The 25,217-nt window shown below is 38.9% G+C and overlaps 2 protein-coding genes across 2 annotated transcripts; both read left to right on the top strand.

Moving 5' to 3' along the window:
- The first annotated feature begins 477 nt into the window (after nucleotides 1–477).
- LOC149620880 (uncharacterized) lies at nucleotides 478–2,035 on the top strand. The gene is made up of 3 exons (XM_089855024.1): nucleotides 478–640; nucleotides 738–1,036; nucleotides 1,799–2,035. The coding sequence occupies exons 1-3, from the start codon at nucleotides 518–520 to the stop codon at nucleotides 2,028–2,030; spliced, it is 654 nt and encodes a 217-aa protein (XP_089711150.1). The 5' UTR covers nucleotides 478–517; the 3' UTR covers nucleotides 2,031–2,035.
- Nucleotides 2,036–12,473: 10,438 nt separating this feature from the next.
- LOC149620879 (uncharacterized) lies at nucleotides 12,474–24,734 on the top strand. Its single transcript, XM_089854483.1, has 10 exons — nucleotides 12,474–12,583; nucleotides 12,670–12,710; nucleotides 12,799–12,844; nucleotides 12,923–12,981; nucleotides 13,047–13,107; nucleotides 13,164–13,334; nucleotides 16,571–16,715; nucleotides 19,453–19,685; nucleotides 20,224–20,525; nucleotides 23,845–24,734. The coding sequence occupies exons 1-10, from the start codon at nucleotides 12,491–12,493 to the stop codon at nucleotides 24,065–24,067; spliced, it is 1,374 nt and encodes a 457-aa protein (XP_089710609.1). The 5' UTR covers nucleotides 12,474–12,490; the 3' UTR covers nucleotides 24,068–24,734.
- The last annotated feature ends 483 nt before the right edge of the window (nucleotides 24,735–25,217 follow it).

Genomic DNA, 25,217 nt, shown 5'->3' with positions numbered 1-25,217 from the left:
ACCATAGGAAAAAGGTATTATATATAATGCATGCGTTAGGATCTTAGAAACCAGTATTCTTTCTGTGCATTCGCTATTGAGGCGATGGGTGCCTTAAGTAAATATGAATATCTTTGACACAGACGAATCTTTGGCCAATGTTTGCTAGAACTTAAATACCGATTTGATATGTCTTCACGTGGAATGGTTCCATTTTTAGCCACATCGTATGGTTAAAAATTATTTTTAATATATTTAGATAATTCTGATGATGGTTGGTTTTACTTTGCTGATATACGTGACGGGGAAACTAAACTCTAGATATGGAAGAATGAAATCGGAAGTTCCCTTCATGTTTTTATTGCAATGTATTGTAGGAACGAGTAAGAACTTTCAACGTAACTCTGTGCTTGTTTTAAAATAACAATCGATTCAAATCTAAGGTCCCCAAAGTTGCCAGTGCAATGGAGTCGCGCTTTTTCTTTCGGTCTCATGGAGTTTGGCGTCGTTTATTATCTTGTTGTTTGTCTCCTCACAAATGGCATCACAGTTTTCGAGCAAATCAGAAAGTATTCCCTTTGACAACATCCATGATATTTTTCATTTTGCCAATGCCAAACCTCTATTGGACAGAAGCTCTGTAACACCGACTTTCTTCAAGGTCAATATTATATCCAACTAGTGTTACGTTACTAATCCATTCGGTAGCGCAGATACGTTTCATAGAAATACATAAAATATCCCTTTTTTCATTTTAGAAGAATGCTTTGACTAACCTCGCATTTGCGGAAGTAATGAAGCGAGCAGATGCGAACCCAGATTCGTGTTACGAGAAATTTGCCAGCATGAGAAACAACTCGGACATTCATTCTGCAATAGAAAATCGAGAGAAATTCATCATCTTGTATGATATTGGCCTTTGGGACATAATTAAGAACCGTTACGCCAAGACAGGAAGTTGCAAATTGAAACTAAGCAAACCTTTAATGATTAACTACGGGGGAATGTTTTTCAAGCGAAACATTTCAACAGCTCTTTTGAAGACCGTCAACAGAAGGTTGTAGCTACTCCTTCATAGTTATGGTCATAAAGCGTCGGTGGACCGTTGAATTTATTTTGTAATTTTTAATTTTTGAAATATCACCCGACGCCCCCCACTCATTTACGTCAGTAGCTGATGTAAGTCGCGTCAAAAAGGAATAATTTTGTGTTTGTAAAGCGGTTCCTCACATCCAGTTAACCTATCTTGTGATTGGCTGCGAGCTGTTCCGCTCCGGCGTTTCTCCAATCCCCAATCCACACTCCCGAGAGTCTAAGACCCGCGCTGCGTTTCCTAGAACCGTCGCCCGTAGCAATATCAAAGGCGCTGTGATCTTGAAGGAGATAGGAGTGGAGTAAGAACCCCCATAGCTATAGCTACGGCACCGTAGTCCTTTCAGCATCCTCAGCGGTTAGGTAAGGCCGTTGTAAAGAACGCTCCCTCTATACTAAAAATAGAAGTTATTTCTCATACAAATGAAATGGCGCTACGCGGCAGCACTTAGCAATCGCCTACCGAAGGTAGGGGCATGCGTGAGGTACACTGGGAGAGATACTTGCTGTGATTGGCCTAATCGTATCACCTGCCAGATAAGACTGAATAGCGCAATAAACAATGCGTTAACACTATTTTCCCGGAAAGAGGGAAAGACTTTCGCTTTGCTTACCCAAGGGGGGGGGGGTAATGACGTCAATAACAACTTTTTCAAAAAAGAAAAAATCCAACGGTCCACCAACTTTTTTACAGTTATTTTAAAAAATGAAATTTTTAATTTATTAGGTTGCGCCAGTTGATTGAGGGTGAATGCTTAGAGGACTTGAACCCGTCGTTGAAGACTGAAATGCATCCCTGTCAGAAAACGGAAACACCAGATGCGTTTGTTGTAATCAACGTGTCAGCTTTTATGGTCATTTTCCGCGTTTGTCTTCTTGGCTTCACCTCGTCAATCATCACGCTCATACTTGAAATATACATAGACATGTTGAAAGTTACCATGGTTGCCGCACCCTAATTTATTTACCAAGTCTTTTAACAGATAATCCAAGGAAAACCTATTCGCGTTACAGTAATGTTATCTGCATCATACCAAACACAGCAGTGTCAGGAGTACAAAAATTAAGTTTTCCCTCATACCCTCTTCAGGGCTTAATTTAGCCAAACGCCGTGACGGTATAGTGCCACTACAGAAATTCTCGCTTCTGAGAGAGCCTTGCAATAGTGGCAGTCCCAAGTGAAAACAATTGTCTCTAAGGGGGTGTTTCTTTTTTGCTTTTGAACAGTGCCGGATTATCTACTAGGCACTATAGGCATTCAGGGTACATTTGATTAGGTGCTGCATGCTGCGGGGGGCCTTAATCAGCGCCCCAAATTGTCTCTCATCACTGTTCCCAAATGTACCTGCGGAACCTCCGTCAAGGCACACGGGATCGGCCAGTGGGCCCGACAAACACCCCTTGAGCAGATTACAGAAGCGGGACACCATCAGCGGCGAGCCCAGCCATGAGGTGGTCGGCGACAGGGAAGGACTAAGGCAGCAGAACGCTCGAGGTTTTCCTTCCAAGCACAGTAGTTCCATACGGTCCAGAAGTGTATCCGTAGCCCTCCGAGGGTTGCCAAGGGCAGGAGGGCCAAAGCAACACCTGGGCGCGGGCGAAGCGGCCGAGCATAATGTTCGTGGAACGTGGCAGTCAACGGTCTGAACTGTGCTATCTTGTCTATTAGATAAAAAACGTTTTAGCCTATTTTCTTTATAGTTTTTTTATCTAGTTGAAAATGTATAAATAGTAAATGATAAATGTAAACCAGCACTTTCTGCATGTAGTACAACAAGAACGGACGTCGGGGAGAGACTGTTGCCACCTACATTGCGGAACTTTGTCGCATGGCAAGATTCTGCAACTTCGTAACTCATCTTGACACGATGTTGAGGGATCGTCTAATTGCTGGCATCGATAACGAAGATATCCAGGGTAAATATCTTCTGGAACCAATAACGGGCTTCACCCTGCAACGCGCCATTGACATTGCCCTAACCATGGAATCCACTGCGAAGAATCTCTCCAATATCACGGCGAAGTCTACTATATCTACCTCACCAGATCACATCAATGCTCTAGCATCCCAATCTACTCGCAGACCAGTTCAAAATCAAAGCAAGCCTTACAAGAATTCTTCGAAACAGACTTTCTCTCAAACGAAGAAACGATGTTTCCGCTGTGGTAAATATGATCACCGTGCAGATACATGCGAACACGTACGAAGCAACTGCTCCTATTGCCACAAGAAAGGTCATTTAGCGCGAATATGCATCTCTGCTGAAAGAGATAGACGAACTAACTACCATGCCACCTACAAGCCCAGAAACAGCAACCTTCATTCTTTGGATCAGGAACCAGAGACATCAAACAAATCAGAACATGCAAGAGAAAACCTGTCAACCGACGTCACAGAATATTCCTTATTCCAAGTCACTACACTTGATCCTGCACCCAGACCGTACAATTACGACTTCTACATCAATGGTAAATACGTAACAATGGAACTCGATTCGGGAGCCGCTTATTCTGTCATGTCCGAGGAAACCTACAACACCCTGAAGAGAACAACCAATCTACCCGAATTACTACCTACTGCAGTCACCTTACGTTCCTACACGGGTCTTCCGGTTCAAACCAAGGGTTTTTCCTTCGTTCAAGTCACCTACTCAAATGTAACGAAGACACTTCCGCTACTAATCGTCTCGCATCCAGGTACAAGTTTATGCGGCCGTAATTGGATTGAACCATTCGCACTCTTTCCGATACCACATACTCTAAATTGGACATCTTCAGAAAGGACCGCAGTTCGTCTCAAAAATGTTATTACCAAACATGACAAATTATTCTCGCCTGGACTAGGCAAAATCAACGGTGTAAAAGTTCACTTGCACCAAAAGGAAGGCGTACAACCACGTTTCTAGAAGCCTAGACCAGTTCCCTTCTCGCAGCGAGACAAAGTAAATGAAGAACTTGACCGCCTTCGGACAGAAGGAATTATAGAAGCCGTTCCGACATCAGAATGGGCCGCACCTATCGTCGTCGTCCTAAAGCCTAACAAATCCATTCGACTTTGTGGTAGTTTTAATCTCACCGCAAACCAAGCCACGTCTACCGAACAGTATCCCTTGCCAAAGATAAATGAACTCTTCTCAAAACTCAACGGAGGTCAACTATTTACAAAACTCGATCTCAGAGATGCCTATAAGCAACTGGAGCTAGACCAAGAATCCCGAAATCTCGTAGTAATTAATACACAAAAGGGTCTCTTCAGGTACACAAGGTTGCCCTTCGGAGTCTCTTCAGCTGCTGCTGCGTTTCAAAGACAGATGGAACAAATACTCGCGGGCATCGAATCAATAGCCATATTCCAGGATGATTTGCTGCTAACCGGACGAAATAACGAAGAACATCTTCGAACTCTGGAAGAAGTACTATCACGCCTCGAAAATGCTGGAGCCAAACTACGAAAGGAATAATGTCAATTCATGGCACCTACCGTTGGATATCTGGGTCATGTCCTCAACGCAGAAGGTCTACATCCGTCACAAAAGCACATCGAACCTATAACAGATGCACCACCACCACTTAATGTATCACAACTTCGCTCATTCCTTGGCCTTATCACCTATTATGCCAAGTTTGTTCCGAACATGGCAGATGTCTTGGCACCACTCTACCAACTCACTCGAAAAGGAGAGGAATGGAATTGGAACTCAAAAGCAGCTGATTCCTTCCATCGAGCTAAGGAAATACTTGCGTCACCATTGGTCCTAGTACACTATGATCCAGCGAAGCCAATAACTCTTGCTTGTGATGCATCGCCCTTTGGAGTAGGAGCTGTTCTCTCACATGTAACGGATGATGGCCAGGACAGACCCATAGCGTTCACTTCACGTACCTTGACTAAAACTGAACAGAACTATAGCCAAATAGAAAGGTAGGCTCTTGCAATCATCTTTGGCGTCACGAAATTTCGAGAACACATCATCGGTCGGAAATTCATACTACTTACGGACCATAATCCTTTGGCTACGTTGCTGTCTCCTCGCAAACAGATACCTACGACTACTGCTGCCAGGATACAACGCTGTGCCGTGACACTAGCTGCCTACGACTACGAAATAAAGTTCCGTCCGGGTTCCAAAAATGGAAATGCAGATGCAATGAGTCGTCTACCATTACCGACACCAGAGACCAAACCACCTCAGCCACAGGAATATGTCATGATGGTGGAAGCATCAAAACAGTACCCGATATCCTTCAAGGATATTGCACAAGTCACGCAGAACGACACAACTCTTATTCAAGTGCTAAATCACATCAAAGACGGCTGGCCTCGCACGAATCGGATGGAAGCCATCAAGCCCTTTTTCGTACGACGACAAGAATTGACTGCGGCGTCGGGCGTTATCATTTGGCACAATAGAATCTTCATTCCTAAGGACTTTAGACCCAAAATTCTCGAGGAATTGCATGATGGACTCTTTGGCATCACAAAGACGAAACGCTTGGCTAGAAGTGTTGTTTGGTGGCCAAATATCGATGAAGATATTGACAAGCTAATTTCCTGTTGCAACACCTGTCAGCAACGAGTATCTATGCCTCCGCAAGTTACCACGAATTGGCCTAAGACAACTTATCCAATGGAAAGAATTCATGTCGACTTCTTGGGTCCCATTAACAATACCATGGTTCTGGTTTTCCAGGACACATATTCGAACTGGTTGGAAGCGGTTGCCGTAAAGTCTTCATCTTCACACGTTACCATCGAAGTCCTAACAGAGATCTTTTCTCGGAACGGTCTACCCGCATGCCTAGTAAGGATAATGGTCCTTGCTTTTCCAGCGAGGAATTCCTTCGCTTCACGAGGGAAAATGGCGTCAAACATCTCACCATCTCTCCCTATCATCCTGCGTCAAATGGACATGCAGAAAAAGCAGTATCGACAATTAAAAAGGGACTGGCTAAAGTAACAGACGGCACCATGAAGATGCGACTGGCGAAGATCTTATTCGCACATAGACGTTCACCTAACGACAATGGACAGACGCCTGCCTCTCTTTTCCTCAAGAGGGAATTACGCACTAAACTAGACCATCTTCGTCCACCAACATCTGAACAAGCGAACGGACCTAGCATCAACGGAACATTCAAACAAGGAGACACCGTTTGGGCTCGTAATTATGGAAAAGGTCCCAAATGGTATGAAGGCACAATTGTTGCACCAATTGGCAACGCCATGATATCTATCAGAACGCCGGCGGGAAACATCAAGCGTCATGTCAACCAAACAAGGCATCGTGCAAATCCAACACCATTCAGCCAGGACAATAAACGGACAGAATCTAGACTTCCCGTTGAAGATTCTTCACGACGTGTACAAGACACTACCAACGACTCTGCCACGATGGCAACGACTGACCAAAATCAGAACACGATACCGGAGAAGAACTTGCCTTCCAAGCCAAATATAACTCCAAGGAAGTCTTCAAGAATTACCCGCAAGCCTGCAAGACTTAATTATTCTCGAGGAGGAAATGTGTGCTATCTTGTCTATTAGATAAAAATCGTTTTAGCCTATTTTCTTTATAGTTTTTTTATCTAGTTGAAAATGTATAAATAGTAAATGATAAATGTAAACCAGCACTTTCTGCATGTAGTACAACAAGAACGGACGTTTCAATAAATATTTTTAAGATAGACTTAGTAGTCATTACTTAAACTTTAACCACCACTACAATATACAACATGAACCAAGGGCCAACCCAAGGAACTCCCGAACCGACACATCGAACTCTAACACAAATACAAAGATTTTACGTACGCGAAAAACAAGACCAGTTCTGGAACTCTCCCGCCAAGCCTTCTTCTACCGCCTCCCACACAGTATACCTTTTTTTGGGGTAGTGACTAGTGGCAATAGGAAACCAGAGGAAACGATTGAAGTGGGAAAGTTTTCATTGAACATTACTGCCTGACGTCACCCCGTTCTTGAAAAAAGAACAACCCTCTTAATGATATTTTTAGCGCTTGGTTTTAGTAAAACAAAACTTATTGAAGTTGCAAAATAACAGTTTTATTACCCCAGTATTGGAGTTTTTGCTACACCTTTCTACACAAAGGTTTTCCTTCAGTTTTTTTAAACGCTCGTTTCAGACCGGTTACTTCTTGGGCATGATTGTTTAATAGGGGTCTTTGGAGCTTTTCTAAAACGTATGCTTATTATCCGAGACCTAGGCTTAACTGCTCCACGTTTAAGCCTTGCCCTAATATCGTAGCAGCCGACGGGGCCACCAAGCATGAAAGCATGACGAACTAAATTGGTTAAAAAATATTCTCGCTTCATAATAGGCACGGGCCTAGAATATATTGCGTAGACTCCGCTCACAACCAATCACAAGAGAGATTAACCGGATGTGAGGAACCGCTTTACAGCCACGAAATAATTCCTCTTTGACGCGTTTTACATCAATGATGGTCGGCGGTGGGGGTCGGATACCTTTTTTCAAAAACAAAGAAAAACAATTAACGGTCCGTCGAACGCTCTACAGTCCCTTTAATGAATAGTAAATCAGAGTATTTCAGCCTACGGTGTAAATATTATTACTGTAAGAATCGAAAACTCATCCGTTAGGAAAATGTCTTTAAATTTTAACTTTATGATGAGATTGTAATTTCAAATGTAATAAAATAGTTGTGTTTCTCGTGATATTTGGTCATTTTCACGTACATGTTTATCATTATATATTGAAGAAAAATATTGATTAGAACAATTGTCTCTACTCAATATAATTACAACAACAATGCTAGTTTTCCAATTTCGGAGTAACGGTGATGTATATTTATATAGATTGTTTTTTAAAAAAATATCAAATCCAAGGATTAAGGTTTGTGTTGACAAAATTTGAATAGGTTTCTAGACTATCCTGTAATATACAGAACATTAGAGATGTACCAGAAGTCCATTAAACTAGCCTTAGGCTAATTTAATGGACTTCTGGATGTACACTCTAAGAAATGGAAGTGTTAAAAACGTGTTAAAACGGTGTAAACACCGTAAAAACACCCAAAAGAGAGTTTTATTACCTTGAGTTTTTAGGGGCCAATTTAAAGTGTAAATTCGGTGTGAAATAACACTATTAAAACACCGTTCGAAATTAAACATGAAAAATTATAATACTGCGGGTTTCTTAAATAAGGTCTTTCATTTTCATTAATGTTTTAATATTAAAGTCAATACAAACAGTAAAATATTATTGAAAAACGTAATTGTTAAACCTTTTTTAAAGATGATATTCATGAAAGAAAACAGTTTTATCCTTTAAATAAAATTAACAAAGAAATTGGTAATCTGGCGGTGTTGTACCTTCATAAAACTATGCTAAACGTGTTAGGCGACACTCTTACAGGTGTTAAGCGATACTCTTAAAAAACGAGACTAGGCCTCACAGTTGGGCCAGCTTGAGAAGCCAAAGTGGGGCACTTGCTTTTGTGACATGTTTCATCATTATTTTGAGAACAATTACAGTACTAAATGGATTTTATTTTGTAAAATCTGTAGTGCAAATTAGATTAAACGCGTTTCTGGTGCTCGAAAAACTATTAGTGAAAAGAGATTATTAAATTTAACAAGAACGTCTATATCTACTGCTTGAATATTATAGCCTCCAAAACTAACTTAATACCCTATGCATTTGTACAGATTAAAAACTTTCTGCCCTTTTCAGAAGTTTATAAACCCGACAACCCTCGCTTAGAGAGGTATAGTTCTGCATGTGAGAACTTTTCTCCCTATAGGTGATGAAGTTCTCTCAAGATGGAACCATGCTATGAATATAGCACTAATTGCTAATAATATTGCGGAATGGCGGATAATCAAAAGTTAATTATACAGGAACAACATGCTCGATATTTGAGTTATGCCTCATGAGTTGTCAAAATGTAGCTACTATAGTGTTTTTTACGTCATCGGTTTTGCTCTTAAGTCTAGGAAAAGTACTAGAATTTCTACTACTATCCTACAAAAAAATCTCCCACTCTTAAAGGTGTTACTCTCCCACTCTTAAAAGTGTTACGCGACACTCTTAAAGGTGTTACGCGACACTCTTAAAGGTGTTACGCGACACTCTTAAAGGTGTTACGCGACACTCTTAAAGGTGTTACGCGACACTCTTAAAGGTGTTACGCGACACTCTTAAAGGTGTTACGCGACACTCTTAAAGGTGTTACGCGACACTCTTAAAGGAGTTGCACAACACTAATATGAGAGTAAAAATTAAACTTTCAGTGCGATATAAGAGTTAACAAGTTGGGAAAACCAAAATATTACCTCTCCGTGTCGAGAAGATTATATAAACTTAAGTATCCAATGAAAACGTCGGCCTTTTTGCCCTCATCCTTTCCCGCGCTTTGCGCTTCCGCATTTCATCCTTACTCTCAACATTATCTTCCTCCATTTTACATACAAAAATCAAATACTCCCAAAAAGAAGCGGCAAAAACCTGCTGGCTCTTTACAACCACTTAATTTGACTTAATATCCAATTTCCAACAACAATAATATACCGGTAGTTTAATTGACAACCTACTAGCATCGAAATTCTCCTTAAGAATGGCTCCCGCGGATAAAAAAGGGCAATTTTCAACTAGGTGGGCGTTATCTCATTAGATTTGAAAAATATCATTTGTCTTTTTTACCAATGCCTAACCGTTTGGATTTTTTAAAGCAATCTTAGCACCAAAAAATATTTTTTGATACAAAATAAATGTTTTATATTCTTATTAAGAATAAAACAAGAGGATAAAAAAGGTCTGTCCTCTCGTAACTTTTTAAGCTTTTATCGTGATTACTCTATACAACAGTAACAAGGAGTATAAACCCATTAGTGGAAGCAGTATTTTTTTCCGAAACAATCTCGCATATGTTTTTCCTCTCTAGACTTCGCTAAAAACGTATTACGCCTACGTAAAATATTAATAGACAGGCAAGGATTCATACCATTAAAGAAGGAGCGCAATATTATCCATATTTTCATTTCATATACAGAGAAAAGAAATTATTATGTTTCTGAGAGGAGCTTCCCATTTTGGTTGTTGTTTTGAAAAGTATATCGAAATGCCCGGGCCTTGATAGATATAGGAGGCAGTGAAGGAAATATATCGCATGCACGGCCCTTGGTAGATATAGGAGGCGATGATAATCTCTCTCTTTGCACGAGAGGTTGATCTTTAATATTTAAATAAATATAATTATTTTTAATTATTTTAATCTTCAATTATTAACATTAATAATAGTTAAATCGTTTAAAATAAAGTTATACCTATTATCATCTCAAACTTTGCTAATATTGACGTTTAAAGTGAAGGGCACCCCTCTTGCCCGCTTTTTTCAAATTTTGGGGTATATACGATTCGTTTCCGTTATAATAGTAAGGAAATAGCGCAATTGCGAAAACCTTTGGTGGCGATCCCACCTTATGGAGGCTAGACGTTTCTCGTAACCCTAGCTGATCGCCGCGTATATCCTAAAACCAAACGATGATAATGGAGTAGAAGCCAATGATACAGATTGGTGTCTATGTGGAATAGACGGAAGACCAGTGGATGGTGGTGTTAGAAGCCAGTGTAAGTGCAGACTGGTGTCAATGTGGGATTGACAAAGAACAAAAGCTGGTGGTGATTAGAAGCCAGTAAGAACAGACTGGTGTCCGTGTGGGATGGACGAAGACCAAAAGATTGTGGTGATTAGAAGCCAGTAAGAACAGACTGGTGTCCGTGTGGGATGGACAAAGACCAGAAGATAGTGGTGTGAGAACTCAAGTAGAGGAGCCATTTCCGTGACTGTGAAAGCAGTTCGGAAATGGCGAACACGTTTGCTCCGATTCGCAAACTGCGAACGCGGTCACGAGGGTGTAACAACGGACAGACACACCCCCACAGACACACCCCCACAGACACACACACACAGACACCCCCACCCAGACACACACACACACACACACAGACCCGGCCGTTACAGAACCTCTCCTGGACTACGTCACACGGAGAGGTAAAAAGGTTTTAAACTGCACATCTGTTGCACAATTTTATACTTATCTTTGCCACCAATCGCTCAAATAAGTGTTATTAAACCCTTTCAGGGGTGTAAATGAACACGTGTAACGGTGTGAAATTTGGACCCCTATAAACTACTTTTAAAGGTGTTAAAGTACACCCCATTTTCATAGAGCGTACCAATGTCGTGCTTATATAATGCATTATTGCCACTCAGCAAGTTACTAGAAGTAACCATCTTGGGTCTTGGCCTTCCAATCGCAGTCCATCTTCTTATTTAGTCTGTACTTAGTCTTTGAAGGTGCCTCACCAGGCGTTGCTCTACCAGAATCTATGACGTTTAACCTACGTCACTTCATACCAAGTTCTCAATAACCAGTGACAAACTTATGGAGCGTATCTTATGAACTTATGATGAGATAAAAAACGTAATGATTTAGTGTGAAATGGGTTCGGAAATCGCGAAGATGTTTGCTACGATTTTCGAGGTATACAGATGGACTGGAATAGAGATAGGGCGCGTGGTTCTTTTAGGGCAGCGCCTCTCTAGCGCCACGCCGCGAGCCCGCGATCAATATTGAAACTTTTTCCAATCAAACAAGCAGGCATGTGATATTGCAGGCGATATTAGGCATAAGCTCGAAAGTCGATGTATCGGTTAGAAAGCGTTTATTTTTCTTATTTAAATAGGTATAAGAATTAATATTAATTAATATTGATATTTTGTAGAAATTAGTGCATTTCACGAGATATTTATCATAAAACGTTGATCATTTTTACAAACTCCGAAAGCGCACCTATTGCTTGGCATCTTAAATAATAAATGTCCAAACTAATCTTACATGAACACGTACGTAAAAGGTGAAAAAAAGGAGAGGAAAAACCTAACCGTACAATCATAAAAAACCAACAGAACAGACGACATATTAAAGGTCACATGACCTATGTTGTGAAAAGTTACGGGACTCTCCCGCTAGGGGCGACGATACGCGCTGCCGTTAGAAGACCAGGGGTTTTAGCTTCTCATTCTAGTCCATCTCTGTTTAATGCTCTTAGGTTTGTTTATACCCAACATAATTACACCAAAATTGAAACACTAACAATATCGGAATAATGGTCTAGTATATGTTTATGTGGGATTTCTTTTTGAAAGCCATCTAATAATCAAACTAGGGTTTGTGTTAATGACTTTTATATGGTTTTCTTTCGACTCAATATCGTAGTTTGTTTATACGTAACATAATTACACCAATATTCCAACTTTTACAATTTCGGAATAATGTGAGCCTTGAGTTTTTTTATAATGGCTTTTTTATGGTTTTCAAGACTCATGTGATAAACAAGAACTGTTTTATCAACAGCACTTGATTCTTTCGTTCAAAATGACTTCAGCTCCGTCGACGATCGGACGAATGGTCTCATCTGCGATGAAATCCTTCAAGCAGATCGTGACTATCAACTCTTTAACTCAACCAGTAAGATTCAACTCAATCTTGTTAATTACTTAAGAATTAAACTAACAATAATTTATATCTAACACTGTTCAATTTTAAATAATTAGGGAAAAAAGTTTTATAACGCTGAATGCGTGCATTATTTTAGGTAAGATTTGAAATATTTTCGCGAAATACAGCTATTTAACAGTCCATTACTCTTGTAAATTTTTTCATTACCAAATATCATTTTACAGAGATAATTTTACGGAATCTAACAATGTTACCTTTTTTATTAATTTTGTGAGTTTATTACTTAAAAATAATTATTTGACATCATCACACGCAAACTTATTTTCTAACTCAATTGTTAAATTTCAGGAAAATTTTAACGACAGAAATGACTATATTCAAGCAATATTTCAGTATTTGCTTCAAAGGTATAGAGATATTTTCGATTTTACCATGACAAAGTTGATAAGCATGTGGTTTCATATAACTTTAGAGGCTTGGACGTGCGATATTGCAGTTTGGAACACAAGTATTATGGTGAATGGTATCGTATGGTCAGTGCCAAATTCCTATTTATGATCCAGTGGTTAATTTTTCTTTTTGAGCACAGGACATGGATTTTTACTTAAAAGAGCTAACTGATGACCATTTTCAAAACTGCGATGTTTCTTTTTTCGCGCCCTCTGCTTTGCCCGGGTTTGTGAGGGAATACAAGACGTTCTCGTTTCAATCCATATCCAAAGAACAGAAAAACTATATCGTCGTTGACATTGACAATAATGTAAGCATGTCCTTCCCTTTTAAAAACGCGGTCTCCTGGGCTATGGGGTGTAACAACATACATACAGACAGACAAACACACAGACAGACACGTCGGAATTAGAACCTCTCAGAACATACGCCACTCGGAGAGGTAAAAAAAGTTTTCTTTCTTTATACAAAAGGGGAAAGTATTTACCCCTATTCCACACCTGACGTCAGTATACCGAGCAAACTTAGGCCTAACCTCTTCCAAAAAGTTATATTGAGATTACGAAAACTGAAGTAGTAATTATATAATATCAAGTTGGGAAAACCAAAATATTACCTCTCCGCGCCGAGACGAATTTACTTTCTAATCTAAACACAGGTCCACCAGCAAGTGAGAAAAAATGGAAATACGTAGTTCAAATGGGCGGGATATTGCAAAGGTCATTTGTAAAGATTTAATCGTTAAACATTTCCCTGTGTATCCTCTTAATTCTAATGAGGACCTAATATCTATCACTTAAGTGTGTATTTAACTTTCGGCTCACTCTGAACCGTTAACACCTCTTGTAGAAGCACACGAAACAAGGTCAATTCTGGTTTAAATCTAGGGTATCTTATTTCATGGACCCAATCGCTTCAACACTTATAGAGAGCCGAAAAATTAAAATCCATATTATGTAGTGAAGTTAAAAGTTGTGTTTACACTATATATAAATGTAGTAAAGCTGAATTAAAACGAAAACACCAAATTTGAAATTTTAATATAAAAGATGTTCTTGTAATATTGAGATGAAACAGAGCTTTATAGCTACACAACTACTAAAAGAATCGTAATGCCGAAAAATATTTAAACTATTTCCATTTAATATTCTGCAAAAAGGAAATGTTATCGTTTTGTAAGAGATCTTATCATCCTACTCGCTTATTATTAACTTTGATATGCGTGTAGTATTTGGATTCGGATGCAATCTTCATTACTCGTTCTATATAAACTCTCACTTGTGTCATAACATAGAAAGAAGTTTATCTTAAATAATTAATTAAATATAACTGATATTAATTATTTTAATCGTCAGTATTTTACGTTAATTATAGTTAAGTCCGTTTAAGAAACTTAATTCCTAAAATAGTTTTAAACATAGCTATCTTTAACGTTATACCTCTAGGGAACACCTATGTCAGAACTTTCGTAAATTTCGGAACGCGGTCCGGAAATTGCGAACACGTTTGCTCCGACTTGCCAACTGCGAACGCGGTGACAGACAGACAGACAGACACACAGACACGTCCAGTGTAAAACCTCTCCGTGACGTCATCGTCACTAGGAGAGGTAAAAAATAAAAAAGGCGTCCTACTCCGTGTTTAAAAATAGTAAATTTCCTGATTGATCTACTACATACAAAGCTATGACTCGTATCATAAGTTTATAAGATAAGTTCCATAAGTATGATACTACCTATACTTCGTAATACTAGAGACTTGCTGATAGCTATTTCGAAAACGACTCGAGAATTTACTACACTCAGTTTTGCCTAAATCTTCAGACTTGGTCTTTATAAAGCGTTTGACAGCGTCCAACCAGGCGTCGCTTTACGAGAATCTGACGTTTCATGTACATCACTTCACAACAAACTCTTAGTAACCAGTGACAAACTTACGGAACATATCTTATGAAATTATTCACGTTGGAATTATGTTTTGCCAAGCTGCAAAAATTGAAATAGAACAAGTTGGGAAACCAAAATAAACCTCTCCGAGCCGAGACGAATTTACTTTCCAAACACCGGTCCGCCAGCCAATGAGACAAACCGGAAATACATAGTTCTAACCGGCGAGATATAGCAATGGTCATTTGTAAAGTTTAAAGCGTTTAATAATTTCCTGCGTATCCTCAATGATTCTAATGAGGACCTAATATCTATCACTTAAATGTGTATTTAACTTTCGGCTCACCCTGAACCGTTAAGACCTCCTATAAGAGGACATGAAACAAGGCCAATTCTGGTTAAAATCTAGGTTATCTTATCTCATAGACCCAGTCGTTTCAACACGTACGCATAGATGAAGTATTAACATCCCTATTATTTAATGAAGCTAAAAGTTACGTTTGCACTATATATAAATGTAGTAAAGATGAATTAAAAAGTAAACACCAATTTTAAATGTTAATATCCAAAGATCTTCTTGGAATATTGAGATGAAACAGAGCTTTATACCTACACAACTACTAAAAGAATCGTAATGCCGAAAAATATTTAAGTATTTCCATTTAATATTCTGCCAAAACGAAATGTTACCGTTTTGTAAGAGATCTTTTCATCCTACTCGCTTTATATTAACTTTGATATGCGTGTAGTGTTTCGATTCAGATGCAATCTTCATTACTCGTTTTATATTAACTCTCACTTGTGTCAGTACACAGAAATAAGTTTATCTTAAATAATTAATTAAATATAAATGATATTAATTATTTTAATCGCCAGTAAATAACTTTAAAAATAGTTAAATCGTTTAAAATAAAGTTGTTCCTATTATCTTTCGAAACTTTGCTAATACTGACGTTTAAAGTGAGGGGTACCCCTCTTGCCCGCTTTTTTCAAATTTTGGGATATATATACGATTCGTTTCCATTATAATAATAGATGCAAACGCATTCGCGTGAACCGATGGTGGAAGCCCTGCCATTGGGAGGCTAGACGTTTCTCGTAACCCTTGCCGATCGCCGCGTATATCTTGAAAACAAACGGTGACGAAGGAAAAGAAGCCGGAATGGACTGACTGGTGTCCATGTGGAATGGACAAAGACCCGAAGATGGTGGTGCATAGAAGCTGGTGTCAATGTGGAATTGACGAAGAACAGAAGATGGTGGTGCATGGAAGCTGGTGCAAGGTGAAATTGACGAAGATCAGAAGATGTTTGTGCTAGGAAGCTAGCAAGTACAGACTAGTGTCCATGTGGAGTGGCCGAAAACCGAAGCTGGTGGTGTTGGAACTAAAGTAGAATAGCCAGAGGAGACAAACCCAAATTTCCGTGAACTGTCAATGCAGTCCGGAAATTGGGAACACGTTTGCTCCGATACGCAAACTGCGAACGCGGTCACGTGGGGCGTGACATACAGACACACAGACACACAGACAGACACACAGACACGGCCGGTGTAATACCTCTCCGTGACATACGTCACTCGGAGAGGTAAAAATGTGCTATTACTCAATTGTAGAACTGAACTACAGGTCGTTCAAAGCTTGTATTGATATTAATTTCAGGTTTTGATACTGATTGGATTAAGCGCCGTTATCATTTCGGTCATTTTGACGATTGCGTCCAGACACATATTGAATGGCTTTTTTGATTATGTTCAAAATGCGCTCCATAAGCTATGGAGCCTACTTCTTCTGTTCTTAAACGAAGGTAATTCCATCAATTGGCGTTATTCTTATACAGCGCCACTAGGGAATGGACTGGAAACTACTCCTATAGAGACTTGGAAACTTACGAAAGTTTGCAGAATCACTGTCTGATGGCGCGGGACTCCAGCCACCTGGCGGTGATTCTGCTAACAAGGGATGAACCGGTACCGATACCATATCGGTATCGGTACCGATACTCGGGGTTTCCCGATAGTATCGGATCGGTTGGTTCGAATCCGATACTAAACCGATACCCTTTTAAAATGCGTTATATGGCGCTATATGACATTTTTATGTCTTTTAGTAACGTAATGATGGAGATAATATTTCATTTCTATGAATTTCAATCGTGACGAGTTCTCATTTATATAAAACTACCTGAGTTCAGTTTATCTAACAACTAATAAGCGAAACTCTTTCTTAGTACGCGCCTACTACTCTAGGGATGAACCGATACCATATCGGTATCGGTTGAAGTATCGGGTTTTGGATCATAGTGAGTAAATATCGGTATCGATCGGTATTGGTTCATGTTTGTACCGGTATCGATCGGTATCGGGTTAAGCCTGGTATCGGCCATCTCTACTGCTAACCTTTGCAGGTTACCCAGTGTCTATGGGAGTATTTTCTAAACCCTCTCCCGGTGGCGTTGAATTGGAATAAGGGCAATTGCCAAAATAGAGCAACTGACGTATAAAATTTCGTCCCTTCGATTCGAAACATTAATTTTTCTTATCTGAATAACAAGAAATTATTGTGCTTTTCATGATCTGAACATATGTAGCATTTGCATATAGAAAAAATGACGAAATATATCTTGTTTTCATGTTTAAATTCAATTGAATTCAAGTTTTAATATTTGATATTATATATTTTTCCCATGGATACGCGCTCATAGGTGCAGAAGGAAAAGGTCTTCGATCTATGTTTTTTGGCCACGTCCCACTTAAAATTTGGGTCTCTTTCGAAATATAAAAGGAAAAATATTAGAAAAATAACTGATCTCTTATTACAAAATAATTAGCATTTAATTAGTCTAAAAAACGAGGACTTTGTTTAGTGGCGTCTTCTAAATCGAACCACTTACCCGTACGGGATTGGTTGAATTCTCACAGGCTGAGAGAGGTGACGGTAAGGTAAGGGTAAGAGGTTCGGTTTAGTAGACGCGACTAAAGCAATGGCGGGGCAGTAGTTCTCGTTTTTAGCCACATCGTATGATGAACATCTACGATGTGAGTCATAGTTTGACCTGGTGTGTTGTTGGCGGTGATGATGGTGGTGGAGTCGTGAAAGAGAACTGAATTAGACAGCATAAAAATTTTCGATCGTCATTGAAGGGAGAGTGAATGGGTGAGAATTGTGGTGAGGTGATATTTTTCGTTCGCGTATTTCAAAAGGAAGGGAATTATAATGCTAAGTTTAAGAATTGCATTTATCTGTACTAGTAAAGTTAAACAGTGAGAATTGTGCTTTACGTTTGCTCGATATATTTAAAGCGAGCGAGAGAGGATTATGGTATTGCCTTAATTTAAAAGGACGGTTTAATACTCCCTTTAAAAAAGGGTTTCACGCTTTCAATCCTGCTCCACTATTTCAAAATTCAAAGAAATCGAGGGGAATTTTTAAGAAGTAAAAGCAAGTAAATACCGACGTTATATTTAGAATGGTGTTAAGGTGGTGTTTATTGCTAGAAGTTACCTGTATTTCTCCACAAATCGGGAAGAATTTTATAAGAACGTACTAGCTTGGGGCCCCAGATATTGCAATTATAACGTAAGTAAAAATATTGAAGTATGGATTAAGGGTTATAATGTTTTGCTAGGGCATCGAGGGGATCATCAGTCTGATCTTCAGTACTTCTTTTAATGGGTATTTACGGGTATTTCTTTTTACCACTGTTAAAGGATGCGCATCGTGGGGTACTCACTCATGTTTTCCGTTCGTATAACACTAATATAACCATATCAGAAGTAAAAAAGTATTCATTTTAAAACAGTCAGAGGTAGCGCATCGAGGGGCTATTCACTCAAATTTTCTGTACGCCTGTTAAGTACGGTAGGATGTGGCTACTATTACGAACCCTTGGGTCGTCTTGTTAAGACTTATTAAATTCCATTTATTTTGTAATAAAAGATCATTCAGCGTTTTACACATATTTGTCCCTTTATATTTAAACAAGTCGACCCAAGGGCTCGTAATAGCAGCCACATCGTTATCTATTTAATAAGCACACAAATAAAAAGAAAAAATTCAAAGACCCTAAAAAAAATCAGAAGTGTCCGACCCCACACTTAAGAGATAAACGATGAAAACTCGAACGTTCTGTCGAGTCTCTATGGCTCAGTGGTAGCGTATCTTACTGCTGCGCAAGCGACCCGGGTTCAATTCCCGGGTGCGACGTGAAAAAAAGGCTAAAATCTAACTATAACGAAAGCGACAACCTCGGCCACTACTAAAACTACTACTACTACGGCTCGAGTCAAACTAAGAGCCTCATCGTATACTACGATGTGGCTAAAAAGGCCGTTCTTTTAAGGGGTAATGTTACGTTACCTGAACGTTTACTTCAAATATTTTAGCAAAGAAACCAACTTTATAATGTTATCTACAGAATAGCAGTAAAGTGGTATATTGTTCATCGTGGCTTTTATTTTGTCTGGTTGTAGAAAGGATTTAATACTATAATAATACTTTTAATTTAAATCCGCCTTAAATATTTGGTAATATTTGTTGTTTAGCATTCTTGTCGTTTGCTCGATTGAATGCCTTCAGTAGAAACGTTTTGGGATTGTGGCTCATCTCCGTGACAGTACTGTCTCTGTATTTGGGATGTGAAATGAAGGGGGAGTTTTCCTCGACAGAATACGACAAGATTGAACATTACAGCGACATTTGCAACAGAACAGGGTTTTTCAATTATACACTCCTTGTGCGGAGATTTTCTTACGAACAAAAAGAACTCGGAGAGTGGGTGCGTTATTTTAATTAATTTTAAATTTTCATAAAATGTCAACATGCAGAAAAGCCCTAGTTGTTATGCACTTTAACTTTGTTAAATTTAAATTGGACTAAAACTTCAATTCGTTAAACGGAGAATGAAATGATAATTTAGCCTATAGCAGGCCACCAACTCTATTAGAGAATTTTTTAATTGGAAAAATATAATTCCATTCACAGAATTAATGGATTTTATACGACCAGATTTATCAAATTGTAGGATTTTACAGGGGTTTTTTGAAAAGTCCATCAATAATGAAGGAGCGTGTTTATTAGGCCCAACTGAGTGGTAAGTATCAAAGAACATGGGGTGTACAACATTTGGTCACGGAGATATGCCCCCCCCAAACACTGGCCCCTAAAACAATGTAGAGTGCGACTTTAATCCGAATAACCAGCTTCTTTAGAACTATTAGAAAATTTCAATAGCCTTCCATCTAAAAACGCTTTGTACTTTTACGCAAATAACCCTTGGGGAATTCAAACTATTTTTTCTTTATCGTGTAATCCAGTTGCAATACTCTAAATATTGCCGGAATCCTAAAATGCGGATTTACACCGTGTCACTAAAAAACTTTCCGACGGTTATTCTCGGGAGGATGAAAACTTCGAGCATGAAAATGGCCATTTACGCTACAACCGGCAATTTCGTCTATATTATCAAGAAAATATTTATGAAATATGCCGATAAGAAGCATGAACTCAGAGGGAAGATTCACATTGGCAGCTTATCACGCGTCGATCTCGTCTATTACCCGGTATCACGAAGCTTGAGGAAACGCAATAACCGAATCTACGAAGCGCTTCAGCAAAGGTAAGGTCATATTTCGTGCCACGTTTTTGTTCACATAAATCCTTATCAAATTTTTGAGTTTTATCATGGATAGATGTAATTTTAGAAGTAGGATTGGAGAACAGAGTAGTCTGGGCGCGCGTCAAAGTCCCGTACCCCATTCCCCGCGACGGTGGGTATGAAAAAAGAGGCGGGTCATAGCGACAGCGGTGATAAGGAATTACCTATTTTTCGCCGTCCCCGTCAGTAACGTAATCAAAACGTAGTTTAAGTGAGCCAATAAGATAGTTTAAAATTTTCGTTACGTGTTGGAAGGAGGGGCTCTATACTGGGTTATGAATCGGACCAGGAGCAGATGACAAAGGAGTCTCGGACGCTAGCTTCCATAATGTAGAGGGTAATGGAATCCGCTAACCTAATTTATTACGCCAGTGCCAGTGTGCCACCTCTCGTAGAAAATTTGAGCTTTATTTTCCATCCAATAGGGTCTTTGAGCGTGACGTCAAGTTACCTACCCCCTTTCCTCTCCCCTTGCCGGCTGCCCGCTCTGGCCACGTTAGGACGCCATGTTGACATCCCCTGAAAACCGGTTCTCGCCCTCTATTTCTTCTCCCTTTTTACTCTCGCGGAAACACCCCATAGCGTGGCTGCAAAGTCTTGAAAGGAGTTCTGGAAAACCCCCCTGGAACCTCTCTTTAAAAGCACGTATCTGCTTATAATTAGCCTAGGCTTAACGAGTATTAGAGTTAAAAATGGATTTCAACGGCGTTTTAGTCTTTCTTGGGACTAAAATTGATAATGAAAAGCCCAGTGAGTAACGTATGTACATTATTAAAAAACTAAAATGTGTTTCAGTGCCAAATTTTTCTAAATTTCTTCTTGAATTAATTGATAGCTACAAGAGGTTTGGAAAAGAAATCACTCATGATCTTTTAAAACCCAAAAGTTTGAAGAGATAGTCGATGATTTCGTTTTTCAGCCTCTTTTAGCAGTCTATTCACTGCCATCTCAAATACTAGGCCATGCAATACGGAAAAAAAGGGTTTGGCAGTTAGTATTTCACAAATGGCGCTAGATGTCGCTTTCCTGGGGTTTTAAACTGGCGGCAAATTCAAAACTAGGGGAAATTTTTGAAAGCTTGCAAGACAACGGTTAAAGCAAAGCTATTGAGGATAATATAGCAGCTGACTAAAATAAAAAGACACATAAAAATTCAAACGACAATATAAAAGGCATGTATCACAGTGTGGGTAAAATGTATTTACATCTTTAGAGTTTTTCATGGAAGAAGTTTGTTCTTGAACTTTTTGAACGATTCTTTGCGATCTGTTAAATCTTTTGCGTAGTTGTCTAACAATGGTCTTATAAACTTTGTTAACAGTAGTTTCATTAATTCCAAATATGTATCACAGTCATAATTTAAAGCCTTCGCAAAATATGATTGAATGAAATATACAAGTACCGTCAATGAAGTGCATTTCTTCCTTCACAAAATCTGCAAAATCAATTAAAATGTTCGTCTCTATCGATCTAGCAAACGTATTAAACTCAAAAGTTTTTGCGTTGGTTCTAGGTTGAGAGACACGATCCAAACACATTGATCTATTCATTGTAGATGGGCTTCAGATTTAACTGAATTTGACGAAAAATACAATCATAATACCTAAGTATCATTTTAGCGACGAATTGCACCCATAGTCCGCCACAGCGTGGGAAATAATGGCCAGTTTAAAAATTGCCTGGGCCAGTTTAAAAATTAAATCGGAGGGGGTCAATGGTCCTCGGGACCACTAAGATAATTCAAGGGTAACTAGAGTCCAAACATTAACTCTAATAGTTTAATTATCCTCTTCTCTAGTTTAGCAGACGGCGTGCCCTTGTGAAATGGACCAGGTTATTTAGTCCAGTACGAATTTACTTTCGTCACCGCGAAAATTCTCCCCAGAAAAGAGCCATCTAACGGTTACTAAGCGCAAATTCAAAATGTCAAATAAAAAATACTTCTGTTGCACATTTCCAGGCCTAGTATTAGAGAAGGCAGTGGTCTATTAATTCAAAAGAAATACGGAAAATTTTGGCCCTAAAACACATATATAACATTGTGTTTTGGCATCCTTTAAAACCGAGCTTTTATCTTTTAAAAACTCGAGTCCAATCACTCCAGTGGGCACAATTGTTAATTAAGCCTTGGCTTACCTGGCTTTTGGTGTGTTTCTCTGCTAGTTTGGACGTACTTTGACTACTTAGTATGTTTAAAGTTTCAAAATGCAGTCTTATCTTTTTTCTTAACAACTCCGGTTACAGTTGTTTGAATAAAGTAATTATATTGCGTATATTTTTGTCGCGAACGGATAAGATTCACCTCAGTAGCCAGCGTTATCACAAAAGGATTTTCGCAGCAGCCTTTGTTGCCAGATATAACCCACCAAAATCATCGTCTGCTATTCTGTCTAAATGCGCCTCTATGGCAAACGATACCACTACATTTTCGGCCAAGCTATGACGTACGCGGATCCCATTATACTATACATCGTGAAAGCTAGCGTACTTTGTCATCTGCTTTTGATCGGACTGAAGTAAATACAAGCCGTTCTTCATTCCTGCTTCTAAAATTACATCTGTCCCTGGTTTTATAACCTTGCCATTGATGGAACTATAAGTTAATAAGATATGTTCCATAAATTTTTCACTGGTTACCGAGAGCTTGTCATGAAGTGACGTAGGTGAAACGTCATAGATTCTCGTAAAGCGACGCCTGGTAAGGCGCTGTCAAAAGCTTAGTAGAGACTATATAGGAAGATGCACTGCAAAACCCCATGTAGTCAATTCTCGCGTCGTTCTCGAACCTGAGTCCTGCACGGGCCGGGCTTTTCAAATTTGAAAATTTTATAGGGCCAGGCCGGGTCGGGCTTATTGAATTTTGGATATTATGGGGCCAGGCTTTTGTTCATTTTTCAAAATGTGACGTTGTGACGAACAATTGTCAAAAGAAATTAATAATACATGACGCTAAAGCAAAAATAATTTCAATTCATTGATGTTATGTAAAGAAATATAAAAAATTCAACTACACTAAGTGTAACGGCCCGGGCTTGGTTAATGCATGTAACGGGCCGGACCGGGCCAGAAAACCAACTATATGCTCGGACTTTTTCAAAATGCTAAATCCCGGGCCGGGCTCGGATCGGGCCTGAAAAACTCGGCCCGTGCAGGTCTCTGTCTCGAACTAGCTCTCAGTAAGTCGCTATAGCATTACTTATGCAACCTATTTTATAAACTTATGATAATAATCAAGCGGAATGTACACCTTTCCTTTAAGGCTAAATCGTTTGCTTTTCAGTTTGTCGTTCGTGTTCGAAATGGAAGGAACGCGTCGCCAAAAGAATATCGAGAGATATTACTTCGACTACCTCAAATTTGAGAAGCCATTGGTTGCATTCAATAACATAGCCATTGCTAAATTTCACTTTCCCTTTTGGATTTGGTTCTTGGGTCTTATCGTTTCGTCCGTCGCTCTTATTTCGGAAGTTATATTTTTTCTATTAACTTCCATCTATTTGTGAATAAACGGCATGTTCATCTGAGGATAAATTTTCCAACGCCTCTTTCTCTCACTTACACTGTGTCCCAAATCCCAATAGATATATTTTCCTTCAAAGTTTTCTAAACAGGGTGTTTCTGATAAGTCTTTCGTAAATTAAAGGGCTTGTTCTTCGGGTCAAACTAAGTGGAAAGTGTCAAAGAACATGTGGTCGGTCTGCAACAATTTGCAAAAACGAAAAAGCCCCGAAAGATTAAGCCCCTAAAACAAGGAAATGTCATAAATGTAGAGAAAAAGATATTCAGCCTCATCGACTTGTTTAAAGTTATTAGAAAGTTCCAATAGCATTCAATTGAACAACGTTATTGGACCTTTCTTTAGCAGAATTTTATTTAACGGGTACAAGTATACCAATGCTGGTAAAGTAAAGCTAATTGAAATGTTATGGCACCTATCTTCATCCAGTTCAATGGATTCCATTGATATTAACTTTATTCTTAACATGTTAACATGAACTTACAGATACTGATAAAATGACCACCTTCGGCATTAATACAAACACGGGCACTTCTTTTGAAAGAATTTTGGATATATGTTGGAAGAATCCTGACATGTTCGTCATTGTTTCATAACCTTGAAAGTCTTGCACATCACTGACTTCGGTGCTAATCGTTGCAGACCCCATGTTTTAAAAACTTTCCACTCAGTTTGACCCCAAGAACACCCTTTTAATTAAGGCAGATTTATCAGAATTATCTTGTATATTATCTTCACAATTTTTCCTTCAGATCGTACGTGACTGAAGATTTATAGAAATTTTTCTATAATTTGTATAAATGTCGTGTCGTTGGAAAGCTTTCGTACTATTGGTTGTTGATGTGTTTTAAAGTCTTCAAAACCCAAAAGGTTATCGCTTGTAAAGTTCTAAAAATTAATCAACTATGTCATGAATTAATATTAAAAAAGAATAGTTAAAAAACTGTGTTGAAAAAATTACAGCAGAAGAATGTTTGGGCTTTGTTTAAAACTCTTTTAATACATTTTAAATATTGTAATGATAAACTTACGAATGCAGTATATTTCTGTTCCTAACACTATGTGTAGGCTTTTTTTCTATTTTTGCAAAGATGCTATCATTGTAAGTTTTCAACAAGGTGTCCGTAACGTAGTGA

The sequence above is a fragment of the Phalangium opilio genome, unplaced genomic scaffold (assembly GCF_054372755.1).
Source record: "Phalangium opilio isolate 3A_F unplaced genomic scaffold, DU_Popi_V2 ptg000209l_1, whole genome shotgun sequence".
Classification (NCBI taxonomy): domain Eukaryota; kingdom Metazoa; phylum Arthropoda; class Arachnida; order Opiliones; family Phalangiidae; genus Phalangium; species Phalangium opilio.
Note: the sequence above shows the minus strand (reverse complement) of the source record. Positions and strands in the feature narration are given on the sequence as shown.

Coding starts and splice junctions, on each gene's coding strand:
- LOC149620880 (XM_089855024.1), top strand. CDS start 518: ATGGCATCACAGTTTTCGAGCAAATCAGAAAGTATTCCCTTTGACAAC. Junction 641..737: donor TAACACCGACTTTCTTCAAG/GTCAATATTATA, acceptor TTTTCATTTTAG/AAGAATGCTTTGACTAACCT. Junction 1,037..1,798: donor TTGAAGACCGTCAACAGAAG/GTTGTAGCTACT, acceptor TTAATTTATTAG/GTTGCGCCAGTTGATTGAGG.
- LOC149620879 (XM_089854483.1), top strand. CDS start 12,491: ATGACTTCAGCTCCGTCGACGATCGGACGAATGGTCTCATCTGCGATG. Junction 12,584..12,669: donor TCAACTCTTTAACTCAACCA/GTAAGATTCAAC, acceptor TTAAATAATTAG/GGAAAAAAGTTTTATAACGC. Junction 12,982..13,046: donor TTTCAGTATTTGCTTCAAAG/GTATAGAGATAT, acceptor ATATAACTTTAG/AGGCTTGGACGTGCGATATT.